The sequence below is a fragment of the Marmota flaviventris genome, chromosome 1 (genome assembly GCF_047511675.1).
Source record: "Marmota flaviventris isolate mMarFla1 chromosome 1, mMarFla1.hap1, whole genome shotgun sequence".
NCBI classification, from domain to species: domain Eukaryota; kingdom Metazoa; phylum Chordata; class Mammalia; order Rodentia; family Sciuridae; genus Marmota; species Marmota flaviventris.
In genome coordinates, this window is record NC_092498.1 from 203,492,739 (window position 1) to 203,509,855 (window position 17,117).

General features: G+C 36.1%; 1 protein-coding gene across 2 annotated transcripts in view; it reads right to left on the reverse strand.

The window, feature by feature from the left end:
• Setd2 (SET domain containing 2, histone lysine methyltransferase) overlaps window positions 1–4,890 on the reverse strand; it is an 84,877-nt gene extending 79,987 nt beyond the window's left edge. For both annotated transcript variants that reach the window (XM_027932172.3, XM_027932173.2), the window contains exon 1: window positions 518–4,890. In XM_027932172.3, the coding sequence (XP_027787973.2) occupies window positions 518–4,845 (4,328 nt within the window). In that variant the 5' untranslated portion in view covers window positions 4,846–4,890. The remainder of the gene's footprint in view (window positions 1–517) is intronic.
• Between the last annotated feature and the right edge of the window lie 12,227 nt (window positions 4,891–17,117).

Sequence of the window (17,117 nt, forward strand, 5' to 3'; positions counted from 1 at the left end):
TGACAAATTTAACCTATTAAGAATGTGTTAAAACAACTGACAAAAATTTCTGTTGCGATCTAGTTCCAGTTTTTATAAAGTACCTAAAGATGCTTCACCATGCACATTTTGGGAAAATAAAAAAATCCAACATTACCAAATTTTTATTTTCTAAGAGCAGATTATTTTGCTGGGGTTTTATTTCATGTCACACTTATTTTATTTCCTGTCACACTTTCACTTTTAAAAGGAATTAAAGAAAAATTGAGCTAGCCTACATTATACCTTTAGAATCAAAGAAATGATGAGAGAAATAAATGAAGACATTTCCTTTCCTAAGAGGGAAAATAAAACTGGGGAAAGGAATCTGTATTAGAAAATCCAGAGAGTTTTTGTAAAAATACTTTTATAAATTTTTTTAAATTTATATTTTATCACACAAACTCTACTTCACACAGTCTGAATTGTTGAAAAATTAATTTTTTTAACAAAAAAAAAAAAAACTAAAATTTGTCAGACAAGAATTAACTAGGCTCACCTTTCTGTTAAATAAACATTTTCTTCAATAAGATCAAAGTAGCAAGGCATCTTCCCCTGCTTGGCACACTCTTTCCATCGCTGTGGGTCCCTGAAGTCATCCATGACACAGGAAGGCCCGATCAGCGCTGAGCCTAGGGGCACTGATGTCTCTCCCTGATCCATCTCCACTCTAACTTTCTTTCTGTCCTGAAGCTCACCATCACTTTCAGAATCACTCTCCAATTCCTGCCTCCGTTTTTTAGGAGGCCCTCTATCTTTGATATCATTTTTTTCTAAGTTTTTTGAAAAATCTTTCCTTTCATTCACAGATAAAGAGTCCTTAATAGAATTGCTGCTTATTTCAGGTGCTTGCACTGACCCTTTGTCCTTATGAAGGGACAGAAGGTATTTATTGGACTGGCTTAAAAAGTGGGATCCACCTCGTTGATCCCAACTGTCCTCCTCTTCACGGTCATCTGTTAGGGAATCTGGTACCTGTCCTTGAATTCGATCATAAGCAACCCCAGTTCCAGGAGGTCTACCTGCTGATCTTGGATCCCAGTAGCCATTGCCTTGCCAGTAACCATGGGTTCCACTACACTGCTCTACACTTTGCTGATACCTGTGTGCACCACAGGCTCCATAGCTGCTATCAGGCTGCTGATATGTGGTAGTAGGCTTTTCTTGTTGAGAGAAGTCCCATACTAGATTTCTGAGCTCTTCTGATGAGTGTAAGCCATCCATGCGGGAGATCTCACAAGAGGAAGAAAAACTCAACTCTGTTTTTCCCAGTCTACTGTCTGGCCTGTTAGGGAAAGTAGTCTGTTGCCGAGATTTACTTGGGACATCTTCAAAATCATCAGAAGAATAAACAGGCAGGTCATCTTGTTGCCTGGAAGATGTTTTGGCTTTTACTGCTTCCTCTAAATTTGGGCGACCTAGAGGGTCAGATTTCACATCTGTATGACTTGTACTGTCAACACCATCACTCTGAGGATGAGCAATTTCAGGCAGGTGATTATCTACTTGTTTTCTGCTGGACTGTGTAAAAGAAATTTCCAGATTCTTCTCTATTCCTTTATGAAGAAAAAACTTTTCAGTTTGAGGACAGCCTTTACTTGCTATACTCTCAAATTTTTCCTCATATGAATGTCTCCTTGACTCCATTCTCTCATCTTCCCAGTGGTCAGAATAGTGTTTGTAACTTTGACTGCTCCGAGAAGAACAAGGACTTGTTTCTTCCATGGGCAAAGTAGAATTCTTTGGCACAACCACAACAGACTGGAGACGGTTTCTTGGAATACTGCTATCATCAGAGTCTGTATCTTCTGAATCACTCTCATCACTTGAACCTTCAGAAGAACCAGAATAATCTTCATGGACAGTAGACACAATTTCTGGGGCATGACCACTACTGTCACACTTTAAGGAATAAATTACTCCATCACTGTCTTCCATGGTTAAATTCAAATCGCAAGATGAAAATACAACTTCAGAGTCATCAGAAGTATGCACATGTCCTCTATCTCCTTCTTCATCTAAAGAGATTTCTGGTCTCTCTCTCCTATCAAGCAATATGGAATTCCCTTCTTCTTGAGCCTCTTGCAAACATTTCCCTGATAACCCATTATTATGCCTGTTTTCCCAGGAAGCAAATCCCTTTCCTGAATCAGGAAGGCCACTACCTACGTCTTCTATTGTTTCTTTTCCTGCATGTTTTAAAAATTCTGTGTTTTTTTTACTCTTCAGTACTGCATCAAGAATTGGAGATGTATTCTCACCACACTGCAAGAGAGTTAAACTGTCCACTTTTATTCCTAGTGGAAGACTCTGAAGAGATGAAGCAATACCTGAACTCCCTACAGGTTCACATAAATCATCAAAATGATTAACAGAAGCTGAACTAGTGCTACCAACACTCTGCTTATATTCTTCACATGCAAATTTTGAGTGATCTGATAGATTTCTATTATCACATATAACTGTTTTTGATTCCAAATGCACATTCTTAAAGCTATTTGAAGAAATCTTCATAACTGAAGGATCAATATTTTCAGCTTCAGAATAACACAAAGAAGGGTTACTCTCATTTGTGGTAGAATATCTATCTGAATCTTTGGTTTTGCAGCAAGAAACTCTCATATCAACTGGTTCTTTAACTGTTTTAGAATAATCTGTAGTCATAACTGGCAAAGACATGAATTTATCATGGTGTGGTGACACCAGAGGTTCTGTTTCTTTAAAAGGACTTTTTGACTTACTATGCTGCATGCAAGTATCATCCAAGTCTTTTTCCTTGCATTTACTAATATTCTGAAATCCATTTGATGAAAACAAGCAGGTTTTGACCAAAGGGGATACCTCTGATCCAGTCACACTATCATCAGAAGTCATCAAAATAACATCAGTTTTAGAAGTGCAAAATGTTGCCGCATCAGATTCTGCCCCAGGAGATCCATTTATATTTAATTCAATGGGACAAAAACTTCTTATCTGATCATTCTTCATTTTAGATAAAGAGTCCAATTCTTTAATACTATCATGGCTATCATGTCCTATAAATTCAGACTTAAAAATAGGTGATTCATCTAGCTTTTTAAAAGCAGGTGAATCATTTAATCGATTTGATGGAGATGGACACCCAGTCTTTTCTCTTTCAGAAATTTTATTAATAGTTCTTAATTCATTACCTTTTGAACAAGGAGTATGTAAACTAAAAGTATGAGACTGTTTGCTTTCTTCATTTAATTCTGTACAACAGAAAGAATTTTTAAATTTATCAGACTTGGGTATAGGTTTTGAAAGGGCAGATTTATAACGGGAAGCACTATAATCGTGCTTGGAATATGATGACCCCCGCCGGAATCCCAATTCACTGGGAGAACAACATCTTTTTATTGCTTCACTTTCTGAAGTCCTTTTGGATTCTCTTTCTAGTTTTGAAGAATACTTTCCTCTTCTCTCAATCTCTACATAAGAGGTCTCAGTTTTGCAGTCCCGATCAGATTTAGAATAGGATGATGATGTCCTTAGGTCTCTGTAAGAGGAGGAATGAGATGACGTGCGCCTTGAGTAGGACTTCTTATATTCATCTTCAGAGTCAGAACTTTCTCGTGCCCGGTTATCTATATATGGCCGAGAATAGCGTGTTCTCTCCCGATATGGGGAACTCCTGTGGTAGCGGCGATCAGAGTCATAATAATGAGATCGTTCTGACCGGGAATAGGATAAACTAGTTCTAGAGCCCCTCTCAGATCTAGAACGAGATCTGCTACGCCTTCGCTCTCTTTCTGATCTACATCGGGAAGATATATACCGAGTATCTCTTTCAAGTTTTGAGTAGCTAAAATATTTATCATCTCTTTCTGTTTTAGATCGTGAAGACTTCCCTAACTCCTCACTTTTTGAAGGTGCTGAGCTCTTTTTTAAATCTCTTTCCTTTTCAATGCTTGCTGAAATTTTTAAATCATGTGATCTTTGACTTGAGGAAGTCCGTACAGAATCTTCGTCAGATTCTGAACCAAGAAATGTGCCTTCAAATTGTGAAGATTTCTTCTTAGAACTTGGTTTTTTAACACTCAGACTAATCTTAGAACTATCTGGAATTTCTTCTTCCTTCCCAATATGGGAATCTTCTTTTTGTGAGGGAATATCTGCTTGCTCGTTCAAATTTTGAATTATGTGTTCTTCTGAACTATTAGATACAGTGTCCTGCTTAGTATCCACTTCCAAAGATTCTGGTACAATTGTAACTGGTGATTCTTTCGGAGCTCTAACTGCTACATCTACTGGTAAGGATACTGGTGCTGTCACTGGAACTGTTACTGATGTATGTGGCAAGGCCATTGGCTCTATCATTGGTGCTGGTGGTGAGGGTGTTGTAGCTTGGGGTGGTGGTGGAGGTGGAGGTGGAGATGAAGGTGGTGAGTCTACAGTTGTTGATTCTGCTATGATTGCTGGTAAATGTACTGTGGGAGGAGATGGAGATGCTGCAGCTGTAGTAGTAGTCAGTGGTGGCCTGGATGTTACATGAAGCAGGTGTTTCTTAAAATGAATTTTGCCCAATTCCACTCTTGATTTTGGTGGGGAAGATTCTTCTGTAGTAGATAATGTGTCTCCAATGTCCATTTTACTTTTAGGAGTTGAATCTACTTGAAGAGGTGTAGCTGGGGAATTTGGAGTATCATTTTGCTTTTCATTGCCAAGTGCTGTGAGAAATCTATTCTGCAAAGTTTTTTTTGTAAGGCTGAAGCTGAATGACACCTTCTGTCGTCCCTGTTCCTCCAAATTAACTTTTGTCTTGGTGCCTTTGGGCAAAAATCGACTAGAAGCAACACCTTTGAACATTGGTCCTTTGATGAAACCTGGTTTTTGCACATTTTCAATTTTTGCCTATAAATGGAAAAAAAAAAAAAAAACAATTATCAACAAACAGTATTACTATTAAATGGCTAGCACTGCAGTTTAAATGTTTATGAAAGACTTTTACTGTTTAACAAGACCCTGTCTTTTGTTGAGGGTCTTGCTAAATTGCCAAGGCTGGCCTTGAACTTGTGATCCTCCTGCTTCACCTCCCAAGTCACTAGGATTACAGGCATTGCACTACCACACCTAGCATTCAGACAATGTTTTAAAAAACAAAATAAATAACAAGTAGAATGAATTTCACTATGATACAGATGGGGGAGCGGGTACTAGTGATTGAACCCAGGGATGCTTAACTACTGAGCCACATTCCCAGCTCTTTTTATTTTTCATTTTGAGACACAGTCTTGCTGAGTTGCTGAGGGCCTCACTAAAGTTACTGAGGCTAGCTTTGAACTTGTGATCCTCCTGCCTCAGCCTCCCTAATTGCTGGGATTGCAGGCATGCACTACTGTACTTGGCTGATACAGATTATTTTTAAAACTCCTTATTATGGAAATTTTCAAACATATTCAAACGTGTAGAGAACAGTATAATAAACCACTAAGAACCCACTCCCAGCTTTAATAATTAACACATATTTTTTCCATTCTTGTTTTCTCTTACGTAAAGCATTTCAATCAATTTTTCAGCTAACATTTTCAACAAGAATTTTTTAAAACCCACTGTGTATTTAAAGGACATATACACAAAGAGCAGTAGGTAATATCTCAGTACTCAAAACAGTTTGTTCTTGTGTTATATCTGAAAAGAAAGAATAGAGGAGAGCAATAAAAATCAATGGTCTGATATCATATAGATTCAGTTAGGTGTGTGGAAAAAGACAGACCTATAGCCGGGTGCAGTAGCACATGCCTGTAATCCCAGTGGCTGGTAAGGCTGAGGCAGGAGGATCAAAGCCAGCCTCAACAATGGCAAGGCGCTAAGGCACTCAGTGAGAACCTGTCTCTAAATAAAATACAAAATAGGGCTAGGGATATAGCTCAGTGGTCAAGCACCCCAGAGTTCAATCCCCAGTACCCTGCCCCCCGCAAAAAAAATCCACAGACTTATAATCCACTCTTTACGGAATACTGATTCAATAACTCTGAGGTAAAGCAAGAAAGTCTGGGACATTTTTGCTTTCTTTGAGGGCAAGTGGGTACAGGAGGTAAAGACAATAAGCACTGAAAGCAATTCTGATGATCTTTCCAGGTTTGGGAAACCACCAATACAGAGCAACTTCCCATCTCATTCATTTTATAGATGAGGTAATAAGCAAAAGAGGACCAGGCCTTCTGTTTTCCTGGAAATCACTCTGCCCTAGTGCACTGCCACATTCTCTGCCTGGTCTACACACGCTTAGGCGATGCCATTTTATAGAATGTATAATATACCAAATAAGATTTCTCCCTCCACTATTTGCCAAACCACCAAAGGAAATGGTGTTACTTAGAAGCTAAAAGATATAACTTAGGTTGTAGAAAGAACATATGAAAAGTCTACAGCAACAAACTCAAGCCTAAATTAATGATGAGGTGCATGCCATCTGCAAAAGTTTCCTAATTGATGTTCCTTAATCAACTTTGGTTATTTAAGAGAATAATTTTCTCCTTCAACATGGTGAAATGTGAAATCAGTATTCAAAAGTATATAGTAACCATTCAATTGGGAAAGTAAGAATTTCCACATACCATAAAGCAGTGGTTTTCAAATGCTTTTAAGAAACAGAATCCACTTTTCAAATTAAATCTCACATTAAAGTTCAATAAATATAAAACAGACAAAACTGTCTCTAGAGCTTCCAACCTCCTCTACCTTTCCTAAAGAAAGCTCTTGAAACTCTAAAACCCATTTTCTTGTGTTATACAACATTCCTCAATGTGATAACTGTAGCCTAATTCAAAATAAAAGCTAAAGCTTTAAAACGTTTTCAGCTTTTACCCAATCTCTGAAATGTACTTAGAAGTCAATCCCATAATCACTGAACAACTAGTTAAATTATACTTACCTCATTTTCTTCTTCTCTATTTCCATTCAGCCAAGAAAACATGAAAAAAAGAAGAAATATATATAAATACATAAAACTGATTGAAATGAAAGTTGTTTTTATTAAAATTGTATATGTGGTACCTACAGATATATTCTATATAGACTGTCTATTCCTTCATCACCTCAATCACATTTAGTTTAACAAATTTCATTCAAAATAATACCATGCACTGTGCTATTCAAGGATGAATAAAATAGAATCCCTGCCATTAAGACGCTTACGTTGCAAAATATAATTGTGTTTTTCGGAAACAATTCCAATATAATGCAGCAAATACACAGAAATATGTACAGTGTAGCAGCAAAGAGCAAAATAAGCCACTTAGTTTAATGGAGGATAGGAATGCAAAGAATCTTTCCTAAAGAGATTAGTTTTTGAAGAACATATTTGTGGGGAGATCTCAAGCAGATAGAGATCTCAGGCAAAGGTCCAGAGACTGAAAAATACACTATGAACAAGAAAACTAAAAATAGTTCAGTATTACCTGAGTATACTGTATAACATGGAAAGAAGCCAACAATTAAATGGAATAAGGGGCAGTCAAGTCAAGAGGTCAGGTTTCTTATTAAGAAGAATTGTATTTTACCTATGGATCACTGGTTCTCAATCTCTTATTGGTAACTATTAAATAGTCCTTTTGCTAAATGCCAGATATTTACTGTGTTCCATAATACAGTACATCTGCTCCATACACCACAGTGCCTGGCTCTGTGAACTCAATTATGTTCTAACAAAGGTAACCACACAGTATTCTGACTGTGAAGAACTGAATACCACAAGTCTGGGATATAAGAGTGCACCAAGACATGTTAGGGTACTCTGTACCTGTAGGAAAGGGACGCTACAAAAAGACATGATAGCTAGACTTGCATTTTAAGCAGGTTGCTCTGTAGACTATGTGGCAAGACTCAAGTACAACAATTTGTTTTAAATGTTCCTTAAAAGAAATATAAAAAAATCCTCTCCCCAAATGTAGGCCTAACACCATAATTCACTCAGTTCATGCACCAGTGTTAACAGTAGTCAAAACCAAGTTATGAACTCTATTTGTGTACAATGTGTCAAAATGCATTCTGTTGTCATGTACAACTAATCAGAACAGCAAAACAACAACAAAAAGTTACGAGCCAGATAGGGTGGAACATACCTGTAATCTCAGCAGCTCAAGGCTGAAGCAAGAGGCCAGCCTGAACAACTTAGTAAGACCTTATCTCTAAATAAAATTACAAAGGTCTGGGGATACAGCTCAGTGGCAGAGTGTACATGGGTTCAATCCCCAATACTTTGTGGGGGGACTATTAATGAAGGGTGGGAGGGGATGGCAATATATGGATAAGATCTGAAGGAATGCCAAGATTAAAAATTTCTTTCTATTCCAAAACTACTAAAAATCTCATGGATGTAAATATCAGACCCAATGTACTTGATTCTATGATGTGTTTCCCCTATAAAACACCTCCACGGGATGCATAATACTATCAATAGCATTATAGTTTGATAGAATGTTTTTCTGTGCCTAGTATTTCATAAATAATCATGCCATATAACCTTTGGCACATTAGATTTGGTTTAAATTAATATCACTTGAAATTTTTTCAAAAATTATGTCCCAGCATACACTTGTCTGCATGGTATAATTGAAGTGCTAGAAATACCAAGGTGACCAGAACTCATCCCTAAGCCTCAGCAGTTCTATTTTAGCAGGCACATGAAAAGAATAATCCTGACAAACAGTGATAAAAATCATTACATGGTAAAGGGATAAAGAAACATTACAAATTTTTAAGACTGGGTGAAGGGACTGAAGGTTCATTTCAAATTTCACAGCATTGCTTGACAGAAGGCCAGACATGATCTGGGGTTGTGGTCAGTGGCAGAGTGCTTGCCTAGCATGTGTGAAGCACTGGGTTCAATCCTTAGCACTACATAAAAATAAGCAAAAAATAAAATAAAGACATATGACCCCATCTACAACCACACACACACACTCACACACACACACACAAAAAAAATTTTTAAAGGCCATTTTCCAGGGTTGGGGCTATAGCATTTGCCTAGCATGTGTAAGGCACTGGGTTTGATCCTTAGCACCACATAAAAATAATAAACAAATTAAGACATTCTGTCCATCTACAACTACAAAAAAATTTTTTTTAAGAAGGCCATTTTTCAGGGCTGGGGTTGTGGCTCAGAGGTAGAGTGCTCACCTAACATGTGTGAGCCACTGGGTTTGATCCTCAGCAACACATAAAATAAAATAAAGGTATTGTGTCCATACAACTAAAAAATAAATGTTTTTTTTTAAAGGCCATTTTCCAGAACCTGATAATAAAGTATAATAAAACATAATTAGAAAATTAGTGGGGTCTAAATTTCTCATTAAAAGTATCTAACGTTAATAGAGAAAAATGAAATTATAAAAAAGCAAAAGTAAAAGTCCACAATCCAACCCATCCAGAGAAAACTGCTATTAACTTTGTGTACGAAGCTTTCTCCCATGGGTGTATGGTTTTTATGTATGAAGATCTTTTTAATAAGTAATCATACCATACAAACAATTCTGTATTTTGTTTCCTTCTCTCATCATAAATAGTCAGTGAGCAAACAATGTGTGTAGATCACAGGAAAAATATGAAATCACTTTTAAAAAACTGAGGAAGGCTGGGAGTGGTGGTACACACCTTACAGGGCTTGAGAGGCTGAGGGGGGAGGATTGAGAGTTCAAAGCTAGTCTCAGCCAACTCAATGAGACCCTGTCTCTAAATAAAATATAAAAAAGGCTGGAGATGTGGTTAAACAACCTGGGTTCAATCCCCTCCGCCACTAAAAAAAAAATCAAGGGAGTACTTTAGAGAGAAGGAGATATACATATGCGGAGAATATTTAAGATACAGTTGAGTTTCAAAATAAAAGCTAGGCACAATGGCATGTGCTTGTAGCCCCAGCTACTCAGGAGGCTGAGGCAAGAGTATCACTTGAGTCCAGTTCAAGTCCAGTCTGAGGAACACAACAAGACTCAATCTCAAAACAAACAAAATAAAGCAAGCAATATTCTTTCTGGTCACTATTTTTCTCTGACATCATCAGTTGAAAGTTGGGGAACTAGTCAGTGAAATATCTGGAGAAAATTCATACGTGGGGAATAGAAATGTAAGCAAACTATCATCTTCAATGTGGCCACTCAAAGTTGGTCATCACCAATTAATAGCAGAAGTAGAATATGTGTGCCAATGAGCTCTGTTAACACTATTAAGCTATCAGAGGGGGAAAAACTGATGAATTAATCTTATAAACTGGGTGGAACAAAAAGGATAAAAGGCAAGGGGTTGAGAGAATTGAAGATATTCCCAAGAATGTTAAATTGACTTATCCATAGGTAATAGGGAAATAAATGAAACCCTGAAAGAAGCTGATGAAGTGAAGGGAAAAGTGTAAGGGCAAGCTATCAGTGGCTTCAAAGAGTAGATTTGGTGAACATCAAAAAGAAGAGAGGTAGAAGGATTGAATAGTTATCAGAACAGTATTTTGAGTTGGAATAAACTTCAAGGAGATGACAAGACCTAAGTATGATCATGAAAGTAGATTCCTGCACCAAAAAGGCAAGAAGCTTTTGACAAAATTTAATGGAATTGTGAGGTCACAATAACAAGAATCAGCCACAAATGTGCTTAACATAAGAATCTGCTCTGTTAAATAATGTCAGACAGGATGAAGAGCAAAGAATAGGGTTTTTGAGGTAAAGCTGATGAAGCAAAAGTATGAGAGCTAGAATATTAAACTTCCCATCTCTCCTACCAATAAATAAGGAGGTGCATGAAAACAAGCATTTATTTAACTATCATGAGACAATGCTAAAACAGCTTTATTTATTTAATTAATTTATTTATTTTTGAAAAGTTATTACAGGGCTGGAGTTGTGGCTCAGTGGTAGACTCTCGCCATGTATGAGGCACAGTGTCCAATTCTCAGCACTGCATAAAAATAAATGAATAAAGTAAAGGTTCATCAATATCTAAAAAATATTTTTAAAAAGCACCTTGCTGAAAAAACGAAATAGTAAAATCTGATTAATTCTATCAACATGAAGATAATCTCTATTAGGTCATAGGCCCTTATGAAACAGGAATTATATAAGCATTTCCATCATGACAAGCTCAAGGAATGACATGACTATTAAAAATTAACTAACCAGGGCTGGGTTTGACTCAGTGGTAGAGCACTTGCCTTGCATGCATGAGGCATTGGGTTCGATCCTTAGCACTACATAAGTAAATAAAATAAAGGTATTGTGTCCTGCAACTAAAAACAATTTAAAAAAAAAATCAACCAATCTCTCAGGCTACAGCATCAAATGTAAAGTTTCTAAAAGGGAGCCCTGGATAAGAAGAAATCTGGTCATAAACAAATAAATTGAATAAAGGGATCTATTCTGAAGACCATGTCCCAAAAGAAGTGATGAAAGTTAATTTACTACAGAAATAAAGATGACTTATAGGACCATAATGGTTTATTTCAAAATATCATAAAGTTTAGAAGATGAATATTCTTATTTTACAAAGTTCCAAAATTCAAAACTGTGACCAAAATAAATTACAGAATGACAGCTTTTAGCTAATTTTAAGTTAGAACACTTAAAATTAATTTTATTTGAAAAATACATATGCCCAAGGGGAAATTTTGAAATACAAAGAATATAAAAACTAGGTCTCCCAACCTGCCTATTCTTCAAAAAATTTTATGTGCATATAAGGACATATTAACTTTCAAGAGAGAAAATGATCACATTAAGTACAAACATCTTTCTGCATCTTTTTTCTTTTTCTCTACTTTAAGTCTTAGATATCAAGATATATCTGCACAGACGCTAAGGCAGGAGGATCATAAAGTCAAGGCCGGCCTCAACAACTAAGTGAGACCCTGTCTCAAAATAAACAGTAAAAAAGGCTGGGGATGCAGCTTAGTAGTAAATTTCCCCTGGGTTCAATATCCAGTTAAAAAAAAATAGAAAAACTCAGCATAAGCTGTATCTAGCTCTACCAGCATAATAGCTTCTCATGTTTTTAAGTTACTTGTATTTTCTTTTCCTGGGAAATGCCTTTTCAAGTCCTTTACCAATTGATTATATATTGGGTTGCTAGACATTCTGATTTTTAAAAACTGTGTGTCACTGTATAGGGAAAGCACTTAAGTTTCTTTGCCATCAGAAACCTGGATAAAAACTATGAAAGTTAGAATTCCTGTCTTGGAGGGAAAACTAAAAGTGAGGCCCTAAATCCTTATCAGCTCACTGAATTTCCTGAACCACAAATCAGAAATAGCATTTTATTTTGATTTTAATAAGAACTCTGAATATTCGTACCTAATTTTTAAAGACTCCTTACTAAAACTCAAATACTCCTTAAATACGACCAGTCTTTCTCACACTTGAGTGAAGTATAGGCCTCATTTAGAAGGGAAAAAGTTGTTAAGAACAGATCCCCTTAAGAACAGTGACTTTAAAAACTAAAATTGGTTTATCAAAATTTATTTCATGAGGAAGGGATGGAGAGAAGATGGTTAACAGGTACAGGATGGAGTTGAATATAATAACCTAATATTCTATAGCACAGTAAGATAACTATGGTCAACAACAATTACATAAGTATTTCAAAATAGCTAGTAGAGCCAGGTGTAGTGGCGCAAGCCTGTTATTCCAGCAACTCTGGAGGCTGAAACAGGAAGATTACAAATTCCAGGCCAGTCTTGGACAAATTAGCAAGACCCTGTCTCAAAATAAAAATTAAAAAAGGTTGGAAAGATACTTAGAGATAAAGTGCCCCTGGGTTCAATCCCCAATACAGGGGCAGAGGGTGGGGAATGCTAGCAGACAGAATTTTGAATGTTCCCAGAACCCAAGAAATGATAATATATCTGAGGTGTCAGATATACCAATTACCCTGACCTAATAATTAAATATTTTATACATGTATTGAAATGCCATAAATTTATACAACTATTATGTGCCAGTGAAATATAAAAACACACTGGGAAAAAAAAGATTATGAAGAAAAACTGCCTTTAGGGCACTTTCACTGAACTCCAGAATATGAACCCAAATATATATCTTCCCATGTTATAAAGTAAAATAAATAAAAATTAAAATTCCTTGCAATGGAAATTTCCAAGTGAAATTTCAACACAAAACTGGTCAAAATAATTTTAAAGGTCTTATGAGTTACAAAATAGTATCAGTATTAATTTCCTGAATTTGATAATTATAACAGTGATTACACAAGAAAATGTTGTTTGTAAGAAATACACATTGGAGAACATAGAAGTAAAGAGTCTATGTCTGGAACTTTCAATATTTCAGAGTCCTGCTTCTTGCCCCCACCCCCACATCCAGGGCAGAGTACAAAACTCAGGGACTTGCAGGTGCTAGGCAAGCGCTCTGCCTCCAAATCTAACCCCTGGAACTTTCAATATTTCAGAAAGAAACTAAAAAATACGTATAAAGAGGGAATGATAAACATAGTAAAATATTCACATTTGGTCAATTTGGATAAAGGATATATAATAAATCTTTTGTGGGGGGTTAAAAGGTCCTGGGGATAGAACCCAAAAGCACTTTATTCCTAGGCTACATTCCCAGCCCCGCTCCCCACAATTTTTTTTTTGCTCCCCACAACAAATTTTTTTTTTTTTAAAGGGTTCTTACTAAGTTGCCCAGGCTGGTTTTGAACTTTTGGTCCTCCTGCCTCAGCCTCCTGAGTTGCTGGGATTACAGGCATACACCACTGGGCCCAGTTTTTAATAATTATTTTTTAAACATGAAGATAATCAAATGTGAAAAACTATTTTAAATATTCAGACTCCCCAATCCTTAAGACCATGTGGACCTTTGAGGATTTTAAAGCCTCAACTGGTAGAAAATTACATCAAATCTCTCTAAAATCATATTCTGGTAGGCACTGATAAGAATATGCCACATAAAAACTAGACCCTATAATGGAGTATGTGATTGCAGAAGGCAGGATCTTATGAAAAGAAAACCTAAGAGGTAAGACAGGAGTCCCCAGGGCCAAGAAGAAAAAAAATGGCAGAACTGGTTAGTAATAAAAGGAAGCCTAACCCAGACCTACACTCAAATGGTACTCTGAGCTCCCTAGAAAAAAGATGCTTATTGCCCCCTGCCCCAAGAAAGAGAATCATGGAGAAATTCTGGCAGAGAATTCTTCTCTATTACATTATTAGAAAAGAAATGAAATCCCATAACTTCTGCCTTCCCACCTACCACAACTCACTCCCACCTCCACAACTCACGTCTTGTTCCCATTTTAGGTTTCTAAATCCTTGACCTAAAAGCATGTGAAGAAAAAAATGGAATAAATAAAAAGTTCAAAAATTAAACTGCCTTAATGATATGAAAATAAACATTAGGCAGAAAGACTTCAAAAAAAATTTTTTTTTTTTTGTCATAAATGGTCAAATCTATCTAGCTCTCTGCTTGCCCTATGGTCATACACATTTGCAGCAAATATTTTCTAAAAAGGAAAAAACTAAATTAATCCTTTTAACTTCAAATTATTTTTCTTACTACTTTTCATTCCTCCACCTTCCTTCCTCTCTCCCAACCTCCTCACATCACTCCCACATCCATCTTAATCCACTCAAAGACCAGTTTCATTTCACTTTAAGTCATTCAACAATTATCTGAATGCCTACCATGTACTCAACACTATACAGCCCGCCTTTCCCTATTCCTCTAAAACCAAACTCCTCTATTCCTACAACATAAACTTCTCTTTCTCTGCTTTTTATAGTTCAAGTTACAAAGGCAACATTTTGTCCAAAATGTATAATCTCTCTTGGGCCTAACATTCCCATTCCTATTACAAATTCTCACTACTTTTTAAATCAAAGAAACTCCTTAACAAGAGTACCACATTTTACCAGACGCAATGGTGCACGCCTGTAAATACATTGGTTTACCTGTAATCCTAGAGGCTCAGGAGGCTGAGAGGGGAGGATCATGAGTTCAAAGCCAGCCTCAGCAAAAATGAGGCACTAAGCAACTCAGTGAGACCCTGTCTCTAAATAAAATACAAAACAGGGCTGGGGATGTGGCTCAGTGGTCAACTGCCCCCGAGTTCAATCCCCAGTACGTCCCCCATCCCATAATTTAGTTTTTACCTTCAAGCAATTCTCAAAAGAAAAGAGGGAATACCTCAAAATTGACTTTAAAAAAAAAAAAAAAAAAGCCACAGAGGTCATAAATTAATTTGTGACATTTGCCATGTTCTCATCCAAGAAATAGGATCCATGAAGACAAGTGAATTAAAACAATGAAGAGAAATATGTATTTATGTGGACAATAAAGCCATGAGTACTACACTGCTTTTATCAAAGGCCTTGAAAGTTTAGGTAAGCACTCTGGGACAAGTATGTTAACCTGAACTAGTGTGTGTGGATTTGTAAACACAAGCCCTACTTCTCACTTGCTTTAAGTCCACATTCATCAAATATAAAGTGCCTACTGATAGATTCACATACAGCAATTAAGCTAAGGGAAAAAAATAACAATTTGATAATAAAAACAAATGTTCTGCTATATAGACATGTGTCAAAATAGCAGTTCTTTCTCCCAATGTCATACCTATATTCTTTTTTTTTTTTTTTTTGAAATTTTTTTTAGTTGTAGGTGGACACAGTGCCTTTATTTATTTAGTTTTATGTGGTGCTAAGGATTGAACTCAGTGCCTCACACATGCTAGGTGAGCATTCTATAGCTGAGCCACAACCCCAGCCACTAAACTATTCTTATTATAAGAATAAAAAACTATTTTTTTTATTTATAAATATTTATTTATTTATTTATTTATTTATTTATTTATTTATTATGTGAAGATGGACACAACACAATGCCTTTATTTTTATGTGGTGCTGAGGATCAAACCCAGGTCCCGCCTGTGAGCACTCTACCGCTGAGCCACAATCCCAGCCCAAAAAACTATTCTTATAATAATAGTCTATAGGTATAGTTGAAACTTGTTTTAATGCAGGATGTCTTTTTTAAAAAGAGTGGATAAAGCTAACTCTTTCTTTAAACAAGAAATCACTTTTAATCACTACAGAATTCCAGAATCAATGGGGAAAGGTAAGAATATCATCTCAAATGTTAACAATTATATTTATATCTGAAATCTGTTTCTAAATTTGTCTTCCAAATTAATTTGCAAGAATATTTGCATAGGGCTGGGGTTGTGGCTCAGTGGTACAGCACTTGCCTAGCATACCTGTGAGACACTGGGTTCGATCCCTAGCACTATATAAAAACAAATAAAATAAAGGTATTGTGTCCACCTACAAATTTAAAAAAAAAAATTTTTAAAGAACTTTTGCAGAAAACATAGTAAGAGTAAACTTTTCCTAAAACCCATAAATTGGGATGTATGGTGATCTAATCTGAACACTTTGGGGCCCAGTGTTAAAGATTACTGTATATAACTGAATTACATTACTTTTGTTCACTATTTTGAATTCACCTCTTAAATTATCCATTTTCTTTTCCTCATTATCAAATAACCTTCAGAAGATTTTACACACACACACACACACACAAATTCATCTTTAGTACTAGTTAATGAATCACAATAGAAAGAACTAAGGCTAAGGTTTTAGTTACCTGACCACATTGTCCTCTACTCCCAATTACTAAACCACCACTATAGCAACTAACACACAATGGTTTTGTTTTTCAGTTACTGGGTTTAAATGCTTTACAAACATTTAGCTCATTTGATCCTAAAGCCTACAAATGGTATAAGTTTTTTTATTACCATTGAATCAATGAAGAAACCTAAGGTCACAGCTAGTTAAGTTTCAGAATCAAGTTATGTGAAGCCTCTATTTAAAGAGGCCTTGCTCTTTAAATCAAATATATATTAAATATTACACAGAATCGAGGAAAAAAAAGGTTAAAAGGTTCAGAGATACAGATTTTGACTCAATATACCAGTAAATACACCTGCCTAACAATAGAGGGATGGATTGTTAGCCTGGGGGGAAATAAAGTAGGGAAAGTATGCAAAACAGAGTTCTGATGATCCTGAGTCTGTGTCATTCCTAACTAGATATATGAAATCACTGTTTTGTTTTGTTTTTCCAATTTAGGACAGATTCT